The 16,755-nt window shown below is 42.1% G+C and overlaps 1 protein-coding gene across 9 annotated transcripts in view; it reads right to left on the bottom strand.

Annotated features, from left to right (window-relative positions):
• The window catches only part of WDR7 (WD repeat domain 7), a 414,768-nt gene that overhangs the window by 361,095 nt on the left and 36,918 nt on the right, over positions 1 to 16,755 (bottom strand). For all 9 annotated transcript variants that reach the window (XM_073680963.1, XM_073680990.1, XM_073680974.1 and 6 more), the window contains 3 exons: positions 8,466 to 8,607; positions 6,913 to 7,161; positions 6,370 to 6,590 (listed from right to left, as the gene is read on the bottom strand). In XM_073680963.1, the coding sequence (XP_073537064.1) occupies positions 6,370 to 6,590; positions 6,913 to 7,161; positions 8,466 to 8,607 (612 nt within the window). The remainder of the gene's footprint in view (positions 1 to 6,369; positions 6,591 to 6,912; positions 7,162 to 8,465; positions 8,608 to 16,755) is intronic.

Here is a 16,755-nt window from a genome sequence, read left to right as displayed (position 1 = left end):
AATGACCCCAAACACACCTCCAGGCTGTGTAAGGGCTATTTGACCAAGAAGGAGAGTGATGGGGTGCTACGCCAGATGACCTGGCCTCCACAGTCACCAGACCTGAACCCAATCGAGATGGTTTGGGGTGAGCTGGACAGCAGAGTGAAGGCAAAAGGGCCAACAAGTGCTAAGCATCTCTGGGAACTCCTTCAAGATTGTTGGAAGACCATTTCCGGTGACTACCTCTTGAAGCTCATCAAGAGAATGCCAAGAGTGTGCAAAGCAGTCATCAAAGCAAAAGGTGGCTACTTTGAAGAACCTAGAATATAAGACATATTTTCAGTTGTTTCACACTTTTTTGTTAAGTATATAATTCCACATGTGTTAATTCATAGTTTTGATGCCTTCAGTGTGAATGTACAATTTTCATAGTCATGAAAATACAGAAAAATCTTTAAATGAGAAAGTGTGTCCAAACTTTTGGTCTGTACTGTATATGTTATACATACTCCCGACCAGTGGGCGTGTCCTCGCTCCGGACAAGTGTATGGAAGAGAGGCAGCGCCTACTGGCTGTGAGTATGTATAACACATACATATCCTCCGAACCTGATTCAGAAACCGGCGAATCCCCGCAGCGCACAGTGCATGCACTGGGGGGGGGGGATTCATAAGTCTGCAGTCACACAGAGTGACTGCAGACTTATCGATTTGGACCGGACAACCCCTCCAATAATGATGCCATTTGCAGTCAGCTCCCTCTAGTGGTGGCTGCGGGGAGTTAGAATTTGGCTTTTTAAACTACAGTGCCTACAAGTAGTATTCAACCCCATGCAGATTTAGCTGGTTTGATAAGATGCAAATAAGTTAGAGCCTTCAAACTGCAAACGAGAGTAGGTTTTATGAACAGAAGCATAAATCTTACAAACCAAAAAGTTATGTTGCTCAGTTGAATTTTATTAAATTTTAAGCATAAAAGTGTGGGTCAATTATTATACAACCCCTATGTTTAATATTTTGTGGAAGAACCCTTGTTTGCAATTACAGCTAATAATCGTCTTTTATAAGACCTGATCAGGCCGGCACAGGTCTGTGGAGTTATCTTGGCCCACTCCCCCATGCAGATCTTCTCCAAGTTATCTAGGTTCTTTGGGTGTCTCATGTGGACTTTATTCTTGAGCTCCTTCCACAAGTTTTGAATTGGGTTGAGGTCAGGAGACTGACTAGGCCACTCCAACACCTTGACTTTTTCCCTCTTGAACCAGGCCTTGGTTTTCTTGGCTGTGTGCTTTGGGTCGTTGTCTTGTTGGAAGATGAAATTACGACCCATCTTAAGATCCTTGATGGAGGAGCGGAGGTTCTTGGCCAAAATCTCCAGGTAGGCCGTGCTATCCATCTTCCCATGGATGCGGACCAGATGGCCAGGCCCCTTGGCTGAGAAACAGCCCCACAGCATGATGCTGCCACCACCATGCTTGACTGTAGGGATGGTATTCTTGGGGTCGTATGCAGTGCCATCCAGTCTCCAAAAGTCACGTGTGTGGTTGGCACCAAAGATCTCGATCTTGGTCTCATCAAACCATAGAACCTTGAACCAGTCTGTCTCAGAGTCCTCCAAGTGATCATGAGCAAACTGTAGACGAGCCTTGACATGACGCTTTGAAAGTAAAGGTACCTTACGGGCTCGTCTGGAACGGAGACCATTGCGGTGGAGTATGTTACTTATGGCATTGACTGAAACCAATGTCCCCACTGCCATGAGATCTTCCCGGAGCTCCTTCCTTGTTGTCCTTGGGTTAGCCTTGACTCTTCGGACAAGCCTGGCCTCGGCACGGGAGGACACTTTCAAAGGCTGTCCAGGCCGTGGAAGGCTAACAGTAGTTCCATAAGCCTTCCAGTTACGGATGATGCTCCCAACAGTGGAGACAGGTAGGCCCAACTCCTTGGAAAGGGTTTTGTACCCCTTGCCAGCCTTGTGACCCTCCACGATCTTGTCTCTGATGGCCTTGGAATGCTCCTTTGTCTTTCCCATGTTGACCATGTCTGAGTGCTGTTCACAAGTTTGGGGAGGGTCTTAAATAGTCAGAAAAGGCTGGCAAAAGAGATCTTTAATCCACACATGTGAAGCTCATTATTCTTGGTGCCTGAACTACTTCTTAATACTTTTGGGGGGCCAAACAGAATTCTTGTGGTTTGAGGGGTTGAATAATAAATGACACTCTGAATTAACTTTTAATATTTTTAAAAAAAAAAAAAAAAAAATTTGCTGCAGTGCATTTCCCACTTCCAGGCTGATCTACAGTACAAATGTCACAATGCCAAGTTAATTCCGCATGTGTCAACCAGCTAAATCTGCAGGGGGTTGAATACTACTTGTAGGCACTGTATGCCTAAGCAGGGGATTGGGATCTGTGCCTGAGAAAAAAACCTAACCCCAGGTCAACTGTACTGCAGTACAGTGGCTGATAACTGAGAACAAAAACTTGTCATTAAAGAATGATCGTTACTTGCAGTTTCTATTGTCGATTAATTCTTGGGTTCATTAAAGTTTCCAAAGAATGTAAATTACGCCATGACTTAATGATACATAATGTATTATATTATTGAACGGAGCACAAAAAAGAAAAAAAAAAAAAAAATTAGCCTCTTGCTAAATATTCTCCATTGATTTTGTCCAATATTAATGAATTTAATCTTTTATATGTTGCATTATTGCTGTCATATTAATTTTCTTGCAGACAGACCTTTACAGGAACAGCGCCGTATTCCGCACCCGCCGCCAATTAGTCAAGTTGGTCGGTGGGATGCATTACCCAAGTGACGGATGACATCTCGGGGGGTTATTTCTCTTTATGGCCGTGAAAGATGAGAAGAATCGTGGCAGGCGAGGAAATGATTCGTCTTGTGACGCACCACAATCTATAATAGACAATTAACTAAAGCTTCTTACTTTTAATTAGACGCCATTTAGGGCAATTATTATTATTATTTTTTTCTTTATAAGAGACAATAATTGAGATAATCAAATCGAGTTGCCGCCGACTGCATTATCCTGGGCTGTGGTTTCAGTGATGGATACCAGATGGGATGGTGGCGGTCTGCCGCTAATTAACGAAAAAACGACGACGCAGGACTGGGCTTCCTTGTTCTAGAAGGAGGAGGAGGATCGGATAAGGTAGAATTACAGTAATGAGGTGTAAGTGAATTAGACTCTGCAACCTATGGCTCCGCAGTGGTCATCATGCTAGGTATGCTGGGAGTTGTAGTTGCGTAACCGCTTAAAGGGGTTTTCACCATGAACAAAGTTAATTTTAAAGTATATTTTAATCAATACACTATGGTGGTCTGTGATGGAGTCACGGGAGCAGAGACTCGAGGCTTTAACTTTTCATGACCAGGTGAGTTTTTACCTTCCCTTTTACCAAAACCCAGAACTTTTTTTTTTTTTTTTTTTAAATCTTTCCATCGACTTTCAGTCATATGAGGAATTTTTCTTTTTGGCAGGAGGACGGGCAGTAGCTTTAAATTACACCGTTCATTTTTTCTATATAGTGTACTGACATATTAAGAAAAATTCTTAAAGGGGTGAAATGGTGGAGAGAAAAGAAAAAAAAAAAAAAAAAATCACATAATTCAAAAATCCTTTTTTGGGAGGTTTCGTTGTTGCGGAGCTCAACTTTTCTTCACAACTTTTATTTTTTCTTCCATGGAGCTGTGTGATGGCTTGTCCTTTTTGTTTTTTGAGAGGGGAGCTATAGTTTTTATTGGTACCATTTCAGGGTCCATAAAACATTTTACTGCATTTTTTTTTTTTTTTTTTTTTTTTTTTTTAGGGATATGCGGCAACAGAAAAATTTGCAATTCTGGTGTTTTGATTTTTTTTTGCTCTCTTCACAGAATTTACCATACTGGTCATTTATAATTTGATAGATAGAATTTTTAAGATATCAAATAGTTTTTTTTTATTTATTTATTTTTAATATGGAAAAAGGGGGTGGTGATGCAAACTTTTATATTTTTAAAAACATTTTTTTTTACGTTTTCACACTATTTTCTAGTTGATCAGCTGAACTATAATATTATATAATATAAATATATATATATATATACACACACACATACATATATATACATACATATATACATATATATACATACATATATACATATACATACATACACATACATATACATACATATACATACATATACATACATATACATATACATACATATACATACATATATACACATACATACATACATACATACATATATATATATATATATAGACACATCTGCATGTTTTTCTCGATATCTGACATGAAATCTGAACAAACCTTTCCCATTTTAGGTCAATTAGGATTACCATAATTTTTAATATTTGCCAAATGCCAGAATAATGAGAGAGAGAGAGAATGTTTTAAGGCATCCATCTGGTAAGGCCATGAATAGCAGACATTATGCAGTGGGTACGGAAAGTATTCAGGCTAAAAACAAAATTGTTCACTCTTTGTTTCATTGCAGCCATTTGATAAATTCTAAAAAGTTCATATTTTTTTCTCATTAAAGTACACTCTGCACCCCATCTTGACTGAAAAAAAACAGAAATGTAGAAATTTTTTCAAATTTATTAAAAAAGAAAAACAAATATCACATGGTCATAAGTATTCAGACCCTTTGCTCAGTATTGAGTAGAAGCCCCCTTTTGAGCTAGTACAGTCATGAGTCTTCTTGGGAATGATGCAACAAGTTTTTCACACCTGGATTTGGGGATCCTCGGCCATTCTTCCTTGCAGATCCTCTCCAGTTCCGTCAGGTTGGATGGTGAACGTTGGTGGACAGCAATCTTCAGGTCTCTCCAGAGATGCTCTATTGGGTTTAAGTCAGGGCCCTGGCTGGGCCAGTCAAGAATGGTCACAGTTGTTCTGAAGTCACTCCTTTGTTATTTTAGCTGTGTGCTTAGGGTCATTGTCTTGTTGGAAGGTGAACCTTCGGCCAAGTCTGAGATCCAGAACACTCTGGAAGAGGTTTTCATCCAGGATATCTCTGTACTTGGCCACATTCATGTTTCCTTCAATTGCAACCAGTCGTCCTGTCCCTGCAGCTGAAAAACACCCCCATAGCATGATGCTGCCACCACCATGTTCACTGTTGGGATTGTATTGGGCAGGTGATGAGCAGTGCCTGGTTTTCTCCACACATACCGCTTAGAATTATCACCAAAAAGTTCTATCTTCATCTCATCAGACCAGAGAATCTTATTTCTCATAGTCTGGGAGTCCTTCACGTGTTTTTGAGCAAACTCTATGAGGGCTTTCATATGTCTTGCACTGGAGAGGCTTCCGTCGGGCACTGTGCCATAAAGGCCTGACTGGTGGAGGGCTGCAGTGATAGTTGACTTTGTGGAACTTTCTCCCATCTCCCTACTGCATCTCTGGACCTCAGCCACAGTGATCTTGGTGTTCTTCTTTACCTCTCTCACCAAGGCTCTTCTCCACCACTTCTGGTGGTCCCAAACTTCTTCCATGCAAGGATTATGGAGGCCACTGTGCTCTTAGGAACCTTGAGTAATGCAGAAATTCTTTTGTAAACTTGGCCAGATCTGTGCCTTGCCACAATTCTGTCTCTGAGCTCCTTGGGCAGTTCCTTTGAGCTCATGATTCTCATTTGGTCTGACATGCTCTGTGAGCTGTGAGGTCTTATTTAGACAGGTGTGTGCCTTTCCAAATCAAGTCCTATCAGTTTAATTAAACACAGCTGGACTCCAATGAAGGAGTAGAACCATCTCAAGGAGGATCACAAGGAAATGGACAGCATGTGACTTAAATATGAGTGTCTGAGCAAAGGGTCTGAATACTTATGACCATGTGATATTTCAGTTTTTCTTTTTTAGTAAATTTGCAAAAATGTCTACATTTCTGTTTTTTTCAGTGAAGATGGGGTGCAGAGTGTACTTTAATGAGAAAAAAAATGAACTTTTTAGAATTTACCAAATGGCTGCAATGAAACAAAGAGGGAAAAATTTAAAGGGGTCGGATTACTTTCTGTACCCACTGTAAATCCGACTCATTACTGCATATGCGTCTTTCTTGTCTAATTTTTGGCAGTTTTTACCTGCACCACATTCTTTTAATTTGCGCCTTTTTTTACAATTCTATGTGCCCGCCATTGTGGGCGGGGTGTGAGGTTTCCAGATGTTTTCAACACATTCATTAATTGCGACTTTTTAAAAAGTCAAAAAGTTTTTGAGTACATGTTCTCCAATTTAGTGCAAATTTTAGCAACATTTTAGCAAAACACAGAAAATCAGATTTGCTCTTCGATTGCACTGAATTCTGATGGAAAATGCCCAAAGGCGATGATTCACATTTCACAGGATACTTACACTGCAGTTGTCTGGTGGGACGAGCAGTTGGGTGATTTCTCCCCCGTGGACGCAGAAGATATGTTTCATCTCTCCGGAGAAAATGTCCCACACAATTACCGAGAAGTCGACCCCTCCTGATATGAGATAGCGCTGGTCGTAGCGGGAGGACACTTGGTGGGGATACAATAAGCAGGTCACTTTGTTTCGATGACCCCGTAAAGTTCTGTGAGGCGGCCAACCTAAGAAACAGGACGGAAAAAGAGTAATTTTTATTATCAGACTACGCAAGGATGGCGACATACTTGGATGGATAAACATTCTGACCCAACGCCTCTGTCTGCCGCAAGATCTCCGACCAAGGATATGTGGGGGTCTTGGCTTGGAATTTCCTTGTTCCATTACTGCATCTCTCCTGCTCATAAATGGAGCGATTCCAATAAGGGAGGCACATTAGGGAGTTGCTTTACATGCAATTCCCCAACATAGGCTGGAGCTATGCTCTAATGATATATCTCGTGCACATAATTACTGATTATTCTGAGCAGGGTGACCTTTCCTGACCTCTCCGCAGCATGTGTTCTCCTTGCAGTAGCTGAACGATCGCCGTCTGCGTGGCCGGGACGATAATTATGCTCCCGTCTTCCCGACCGCACACCAGACGCCCGTGAGATGGGATGTAGACGCTGGCGGTCACTTTCAGAGGTTCAGGACTGTTTGGCATCAGGCTGAGCTGATCGATAATGCCAGCAGGACGGGGCGCCAGCTTATCAAAGGCTTCTTGGAGCGACGTGGTTGTGGTGATTTTCAACCCTGTGATATAGAAATAAGAAATTTTTTGCAAGAAAAGTAAATATTAATATGCAGCACCTCATTACGTCACTTTTTATAAGTACAAGATATATTCAGTATGTGATCGCCATGTCCTGCGGTACATACGGCGCTATGTGCGGTGTCATTCTACAGGGTAACCCCTCGGGGAAGTCATATAACATGGCATCTGATGAAAAAGGTCTATAGTGCCTCTAGAAGGCTGAATTCACACTGTCTGTTTCATAGCAAAAATTTCAGGTAGTAAGAGTACTAACACCCAGTTTGCGCTATTTTTGTAACATAAACCCCATGGAAAAGCTATGATTCCAGCATTCATACAAAGTCTGGATCGTTAAGCGCCATTTATGAATGGCTGTCCAATAGAGGACAACAATAGGAACCCCTTAAAATTATCGTATATTTAAAGGGGTTGTCTGAGAGTTGAAGGAACGGAACTAGCTGCATTAAATTTGATTTGAGAAAAAAAAAAAAAAAACCTCACTTGTTAATGAGTACCTTTCACTCGTCATAAATATGCAATTATTTTTTAACCCGGTGTAAATGCCGCTGTTCTCCTGAATCCAGTGTTTTTCTTTTGTTCCTGCGCCTCTCCGTTCCTGAGATACGGCCTCTTCATCCCTTTACGTAAATCTAGCTTTATTACCAAGTGGGAGTGGAGAAGTTAAGAAAAAACCCACTTGGCTAACAAGACTAGATTTACATTCAGGGAAGAGGAGGCCGTATCTCGGGAAAAAGAGGCGCTGGAACAAATGAAAAACTTCACCGGATTCATGAGAACAGCAGCATTCAGAAAAGATAATAAGAATGACCTATTTTTGGCAAGTGACAGGTCGTCTTTAAATCCTCCGCTGCTTCATTGCCCACATACTGACTGTTTCCTTTACCTAGAGCGACTGTGGAATAAAGCGTCACCGCAGCAGGAAAGTAAACAAAGCTTCGGGGTAAATATGAGAATGTCAGCACCCATGGGGAGGGGGATTTAACTTAACAAGGCAGTAATGTCTTTTTGTTTTGTTTTTTTTAAATGTGTCCTTCCATTAATTTACCCTCTTCCCCTCTCAGACACCCCCTTTAAAGAGGATATTCTGGCTACGATCTCTTCCACACTGGGAGGTGAGTGGAGCCGGTGAAGTCACCTGCAGATCACGCATTCGTCCAGGCTGATATTAATAAGTCTCAACTTCACCGAACCCAGATGCCGAATTGAGTGGAGTCGGAATACCCCTTTAACACTGCACGTTAAATCTGCGGAAAAAAATCATCTTGTCGGCTTAAACTTTCACCTTCAACGTTGTCTTGTTGCTCGAGTTCATCGGGGACACTCCAGATACAAAGTCTCCCTGAAGAGTCACCCTGGATCAGAAGTTTATGGAAAGATATTCTGCGTCCATAGAAGAACCTCGTAACCGGAGGGCAGATTAGCGTCTGTGGGACAGAGAAGGACCCAAATTATTACCAGTAACTTCAAGGGCCGAGCCATTAGCTTGCCATTACTGTGCTGCAGTAGTGACGTGCAGCACATCAACATAAAAGCTGCAGCCAATCATAGTCTGTGGCATCGATTCAAGCGCGGAAAGCACAGGACTGTTGAAAGCTAAGATTGGCTACAACAGTGACAAGGATGCATGTGACATAATAACCTACGTGTGTGAGAAGGTTAACATTTCAGCGTGCCTTTAAGCGAAAAGCAAGGTACGAGGCCCCAGCATCTCCACCATCAGGGGTAATCTAGGGAACTGGGATAGCCTAGGGTCCCCCTAGATTGAGGGACAGGGAAGAAGCTCATTGCCCCTGAAAATCCTGCTACAGTATTATGACTAACGCACTGCAGCAGCAGAAGGAAGAATCAGCGACCTGGAAAATAAGATACCTCAACTGGTCCGTGATACCCGCAGACATGACCCACCAGACCCTGACTCTACTGTCTAAAACAGATGACCGGGAGAACAGACTCAAAAGGAATAATGTAAAGGTAGTCAGCATCCCTGAAAAAAACAGAAGGCAATAATCCTGAGCATTTTGAAAAAATGGCAGCACACTGTTTGGCGCAGAGTTCTTATCCAGTGCGCTCTTTACTGTGGAAAAAGAAAACAGGATACCCACCAGGCCGCTACCACCAGGGGCTCCTCCATGTCTAGTCCTAATCAAGCTTTTCCATTATAAGGACAGCGATGCAATCCTCAAGGCTACCTGTAACAGCGGGGACATCTCCCGCAATGGCCAAAAAATGTCCTTCTTCTCAAATTATTCTATCTGTCATCCATCTCCTGCCTGTCAACCTGAGTCCTCACCACCACTCTGGTATGGTTTACCCCTCGGTCATGTCACACTAGTGACTTTTATGTCATGTTATTCTCTTAAGAATACCGTAACATATTTACTATGGGTGACTTTGGGGGAGTTCTCCTGCCATATTAGAACTTGCTAAATACTTATGGATCATCTTATGGACCTCTTTGAGTGGTTGCTGATCACTTTTGGTCCTTTTAAATAGTGTTTAATAAAAGTTATTAATTTTTATACCTTCACAAACTCAGTTTTACACAAGAAGATTGGTAGTGCTTATCTCTCCCATCCAGGGTACAGTATAAAGTTGTTGTTTTTTTGTTTGTTTTTTTTAAGGTCAATTGCCTCTTTAGGGAACGGATAAGGGGAAAACAAACTCCACGAATCAAACTGGAAACATTGCAAAGAGATAAAAGGGGTGGGAAGACCTGGCAGTTCCCAATCTGTGGGCTTATTTCATGGCATCTCAATTCCAGCATACCCACGGGGTTGGGATGACCCTGGGGAAGTGGGGAGCACAGCGTCTTTCACTCCAACACCACTTTAAGTCATCCAGACTCTATACAGAATTGGAGGCACATAAGTTTAAGGTCTCCTCTGGTGAAACCCCAACTTTAGCATGTAGAACATGATCTGGTCCTGCCTTAAATTTGGAAACCTTCTGGAAAGGCGAGCTGGAAATCATTAACTGAATCTGTCTGGTTAATATAACCCCCTCGCCTTCGTATGCATATTGGGGTACATCGAAGACTTGAGTACTGATGAACATGGCAAGACTACAGTATCTTGAATGTTGTTTACGGACAGGAAATTAATAGCCTAATATTGTGTATCTGATTAGCTGCCCACAATCTCAGAATTCATAAACAAAATGAATTGGCTACTGAACCTAACAAGGGGTATTTATTTATAAAGAAATATTATCTTTATATTCGAAAAACCCTCGGTCCGGTGGATTGAGGATTCAGGTTTGGCGTCAAGAGAAGTGCAGAGACGGCGTAAGGTCTCTTTTGATCACCAGATCTGTTTATCCTAATAACACCCGGTGTTTTCAGTTCCATGTTTGGTTTTTTTCAGAACATCGGCATAGGATTAAACTTATTGTGGGCACCTGCAACTAGAATGTAATTACCTATTTATGGTAATTTCCTCTTCTCAGAGCTGTACTTTATACTCTGTATCTGACACTTTACGTTGATTTATGTTGGATGGGTTTCATAAAAAATATTTGATTTAAAAAAAAAAAAAAAAAAAACTTTTCCAAATTCTGTAAATCTTTATTATTAGTAAATAATTTCACCTTACTGTTAACTCCTGAACAATCGCTTTCACCATTGCAAGCTTATAATTAATGATATAATTTTCACATTACTGTGTCTGCACTCGCTCCCAATTGTGCTAAGGTTATCTCACTCACCTTATGATCCATCCTGGCCTGCAACTTTGCTTATTATTGTATCCTACTGTCTCAAGTTAGTAGATTGTTTAAAGAGTTAAATTAGACCAAGATTTAAGCACATAATTACTATAAATTTAGATCTGGTCAAGGGGAAAGCATGAGTGCATTATCTATCTAAGTGCCAGAATTGTTATAGTGCCCTGGCAGTTAAACATGGCAGAGAGAGGTAAGATGTTGTTTTCCACTTCACTTGAGCTACATTATTTTTTTCATGTTTATTTTAGATTTAGGTCTTAACTGCCGTTTTCTTTTAAATTTACAGCCTTTCACACATTCAGTGCACATCAATCCCCTCTTCTCTCCCTTATACAACTCACATGCTCATCTCACATTCTTAAAACACTCAAAACGCCCTCACAAATCATTGAACCATCTGCTCACTCTCTATTAATATTCTATTCAAGCTATAGGAGACATCTCCCCTAACCTTAACCCACCTTGTAATGCTACATTTAACTCCTGCTAAAGGAACCCTGCTAAACTTATTAACAATCAGCGCATGCCTTTTCCCGTCTCCTTTCACGGAGCCCTCTGGAACTCCCCGGTAAGTGTATAACAATATCTACTACATTCACGGCATCCTTTCTAATGTTCTGCTGACCATCACTGAAACCTGGATTTAACAGTACGACATCACCTTACCTGCTGTTGTCTTGTTTCCCAAACCTGAGAATAGACAATGTGGAGACGTTGGCCTACTTTAATCAAAATGTGCTTTTCAGGTAAACTCCAGAGTACCATCACTAAGTTCCCCCTCTTTTGAGGTCCACAACGCCTTTCCTCTTACTATGAATGGCAATTGTGTACCACCCACCAGGCCTATCCCACCCATTTCTGGAACACCTTGCAACTTGTTTTCTGTACTTTCTATCCCATGACATTCCCACTATCAACATGGGGGAATTTAACATCCACATTAATAATCCATACTCATCTTCTATCTCTAACCTGCTCTCATTTTACAGCTTGCTAACTCTCCTACACATGAAGACACTGGACCTGGTCTTCTTCAAACTTTGCTCAGTGTATAACCTTACTACCTCCCTTCTCCTGCCCTCTGACCACAACCTTCTCTCATTTTCTGTCAATATTAGTCACTCTACTCAGGTCACCTCTACATTGCGCACATACAGAAATATATGGGTCATCAATACCCTGCAACTTATGAAGAATTTACGATCATCACTGGCTGAAATCTCCTTCTCCTGTGGTCCACACTATGGCACAGACGGCGGAAACCCTAGCACACGCTGCAAACATGTTTTCTCCGGCGGAGCTCCAGGTGTGACGAACATCTGGGGAGAAATTACCTTACGGCCAAAGACTTCATCCACTTTACGTTAATACGTCATAACATGCAAGAGACATCACCACCCTCATCACCGCAAAATCCAATAATCCAAAATGACGCTGACACTGTTCACTGTCTCGTCAATCTTAAAATGCAGGCCCTTCACCGCTGACAATCAGGCCAATCTAGACCATATCCAACAGGAAATTTTCTCCCAATCTTCTACTTTCATGGATACCTTCACTCCCGCACTTCACACGCTACAGAAGATGCCCTTACTAAAGTCTCTAACAATCAACTAAAAGCTAACTCTAAAGCTACCCCTCTGCTGATTCTCCTGGATCTCTCCGCTGCATTAAACCCCATAGATCAGCAACTCCTTACAGCAAATTCCTTTTTCAACACCATCTCTATGCTGATGACATCCAAAACATGTCTCATGGCATCACCCCTGCATTACTACAAACTACCAGGGATTGTCTGTCCACTATTTCTCACATCATGTCCTCCCTCTATCTGAAACTGAATCTTTCCAAAACTGAACTCCTTGTGTTTCTTCCCTCTACTCCCCTACCTAAACTCGATACTCCATTTTCCGTAAATGGTTCGACCATAACTCCCAAGCAGAACGGTCACTATCTTGGGATTATATTTGATTCAGACCTTTACCTTCACTCCTTACATCCACTCACCTTTGAAATTGCAAAAAATCTTATTGTCCCTCTTATTAATTTTAGTCTGGACTACTGCAAATCTCTATTAATCACACTACCTCCTTCTAAACTCCCCTATCGATCCTGAATTAAGCAGCTAAGCTCATTTCTGTCCAGCTACTTCACCGATGCCTCCACCTGTGCCAGACATTGCACTGGTTGCCCATCCGCTACAGAATACAACATAAACTTATCAAAACCCCTCACAAAGCTCTCCAAAGTACTGCACCACCCTACATCTGCTCCCTTCTCCGGCTATCACTCTACCAGTGTTCTCTGTTCGGTTAATAACCAAAGACTAACATTATCAAGACAAAAAAAGAATCAACGCCTTCGATATGTGGTGCTGAAGAAGGATGGTATCAATACCATGGAAGGCGAGAAGAACAAACAAATCAATTTTGGAACAAATCAAGCCAGGCAGGTCACTGGAAGCAAGGATCACCAAGCTATGACTAGCCTACTTTGGATACATCATATGGAGAAGCAATCACTGGAAAAGGACATCATGGTCGGAAGAATAGAAGGAACAAGGCGAAGAAGAACACCAGCAACCCGATATCTTGATACTATCAAGATAACGGCGGAGAAGACCCTGATGGACCTATCTAGGCTGGAACAAGATCGATCTTCCTCCAGAACTTTCACCCATCAAGTTGGAGACAAAGTTGAAAATAGTTAATAATACTAAACATTATCTATATTTCGAACCTCCCCGTCCATCTGCAGGACTTCTCTCATGTTGCACCAGTTCTCTGGAATGCACTACACAAGACAATCCAGTTAATTTCCAGTATCCATATTTTTAAATGTGCCCTAAACACACATCTCTTTAGACTGGCCCATCAGCTGGACTCGCCAATCTAACTATTCACTGTTCTCCTTAGATACAATTTCCCCTTAATCTGGTCTCTTCTATCATCTGATTCCACACCCTCCACACATACAGATGGACATATACTTGCTGGAATGGTTCACGCAGCTTTAGTCGAATACCCCAATTTATTATAAATTTGGCTGGTCCATACAATACAACCATCTTTTACTTTTGTACGTCCCCCATACCTCCCCCATTTAGTCATTGTAAGTTTGCGAGCAGGGCCCTCACTCTTATTGTAATATTCGACATTGTTTGTACATGTCTCCTCTGAATTGTTGAGTGGCGTGGAATATGTTGGTGTTCTAGAAATGAATTTATTATTTATTTTTTTAGCAAAATTTCTCCACTCGGCTCCTTATAATGGAGCTGCAGAAGTTTCCATGAGCGCAGCAGTCCCGCTTGCTATGAATACATGGCTGCGTTGATGCCCCCTGCTGGTACTGTTCCCTTGCATTGTTTACCAGATAAATGGCGATCGTTTCTTTTAGGTCATTCAATTATCCGTATTTCTGTTTATGAACAATGCGCCGATCGCTGTGTAAAATTTGCAAATAGTCTCCAAAAAGTAATTATGGCAGAGAGAACGAAAAAGTGCGCAGAATGAAACACATCCTGCAATAATTGCGCATTGTTAAGAGGGAGCGAGGAGTCGTCGGAAAACAAAGAGGCGGAAGGGATCTTAATAACAGCAATTAAGTTGTTCCAGATGAAATTGGTTGGCATTTAGGATGGCGCACTGAATACTGCGGCTGCCTGAAGCTCTAAAGAAGACGTTAACTTACTAATCAATGGGATATACTTATCAAGCAGCTACAGAACTGATAGGAAACCCAGAATAAAGACCACCTGCGTCTCTGTGACCGCCAAAGCTGCCTAAAATTAATAAAAACACAGAGCGGGCTCCATTACTTGCCAACAAAGACGCGTTTTACAATACAAATATACACAAAGTGACAACAAGTTGCCGGATTACTACAGCGGCCTCCGGCTGTGCATTCACTAGAGTACGATTCCTGTAAGCAGCTGCTGAATATTACCAATACGTTATCAACACTGCAAGACAAAGTGGGCAAAAGTTTTCTAACTTTCTGCTACATCTAAAGTCTACAGTCACAGATCCATTGCTATTAAGCCTTTAACACACAATAAAGTGCATCTGCGAAAATGTCACGTGTGCGTACCACACCAGTTTTCCGTTCTGTGGGCCCTGTCTCCGATTTTCAGTTGTCTCTGAGCTAGTGGGTGTAGACAAGCTGCCATAATGTCCCCTCTACACATCAAACACAGACATGAGGGATTCCTGCTCTTCGCTCTGTTTTACAGCAAAGAGATATAAGCAGCAGCAGCATGGAGGAAATTATACAGCAACACTGAGCAGTGTAGATGGGAATCCAGCTCTGACGTGGTAGGGTCTGTGCACAGTTACGTTTTTTTTTTATGCGCAGTTGTGTCACAAAACCTGAAGGATTTCCTAGTGCCAGCAAAGTGAACGAGAAACCTCAAGTCTCATGTACACGTTGCTTATTTTTTACCCATTCTAATAAGTGTGGAAAAATCAGCAATAAAAATGTATGTAAAAACAAACAGAAATGAAGCAAAAACTTATGTATTTCATGCTGAATTTTTCCTGCAAAGAGATGGAGAAATTTAAGCAGCAAATAGTTAACATGTGCACTTACCCTTAAGAAGCTTAGCATTATCTTTCAGTGTCTCTCTCTCGTCTCTATTTAGAACAAGTGCGGAAGCAGCAGCAGAAGTATGGAGGACAATATACAGAAACACTGAGAAGTGTAGCTGTAAATCCAGTACAGTGGTGAGATAAAATACTTTCTAGAAAGCTGCAGCAGCACTGCGTGTGTCCCACTCTGCTCCAGCTCCTCACCTCGCTCAGCATGACCTTTCAGTGTCTCCCTCTCCTGTCTCTATTTAGCACAAGTGCGGAAGCAGCAGCAGCATGGAGAACAAAACACATACTGAGCAGTGTAGCTGTGAATCCAGCATTGAGGTGAGATAAAACACTTTCTAGAAAGCTGCAGCAGCACTGCATGTGTGTGTCCCTCTCTGCTCCTCCACCTTGCCTCTCTATAGTCTTCAAAAAGTAGCTGTTCTCTGATCCCTCAGTGAGCTCCTAGGATTTTAGCTGCGTTTCGGACTGATTAATGAGGTCAGGAGGTGGTGGATGAGGTCCTAAGTGCAGAAAGCATATATTGCTGAAAATGAATATTACAAGTTTCTTATATTTGCTTATACTATTGATTGCAAAGTTCTGTTGGAACAACAGTGACTATTTAAGAGGTCCTTTTTTACAGCGCCACGTTTTAAAGGTGCTATGGAATAAGACTTCTACAGATGTCCCATTATGCCCTGCAGAAAGTGCTTACCAGTCTTTAATAGACAGGCGCCTGCTCAAAGAGGTCCAAAACAAGGACATTATCCTTTTGGGAGCTGCGGTCACGAGTGTGTCAGAAGTAACAGTCGCCCTGCAGCTGGTTGCAGGAGATCTCTTTGTTTGGCATTACAGACCTTCTTAGAGGCTGTCTCTCTAGGGCTCAGCAGCTACCTTCCTCTTGCTAATTAACACCCTGGCCTGGGTGTATAAATACCTGCTGTCTGCTAGAGGGAGGTGCCGGCGATATTCACATTACCCCTTGTGCAGGCTCAGAGCAAGTGCATTACTTCATCCTCTCTGGAGCTATGAGAACGGGTGTTCATCTCTCTGAAGTCGACTAAAAGCTAAGCTATCTTCCCTTGTTTGTTCCCCCTTGTTGTCTTTAGCTGTCAGTGGGGATTGACTAACGCTCATCCCCCTCCCTTCCTTAGCCAGGGCCAAACGCCAGGGAAAGTCAGGGCGAGGTTTCTCGTCCGGCGATTGGTGAAGAACGAATATAGGGACGTTAGTGGAGGCGGGGTGATATTAGATCAGACTTGGGGGTCTCCACTCCCC

Source organism: Phyllobates terribilis, unplaced genomic scaffold (assembly GCF_046119375.1).
Source record: "Phyllobates terribilis strain yellow unplaced genomic scaffold, ASM4611937v1 Scaffold_1__5_contigs__length_1240528914, whole genome shotgun sequence".
NCBI classification, from domain to species: Eukaryota; Metazoa; Chordata; class Amphibia; order Anura; family Dendrobatidae; genus Phyllobates; species Phyllobates terribilis.
Note: the sequence above shows the minus strand (reverse complement) of the source record. Positions and strands in the feature narration are given on the sequence as shown.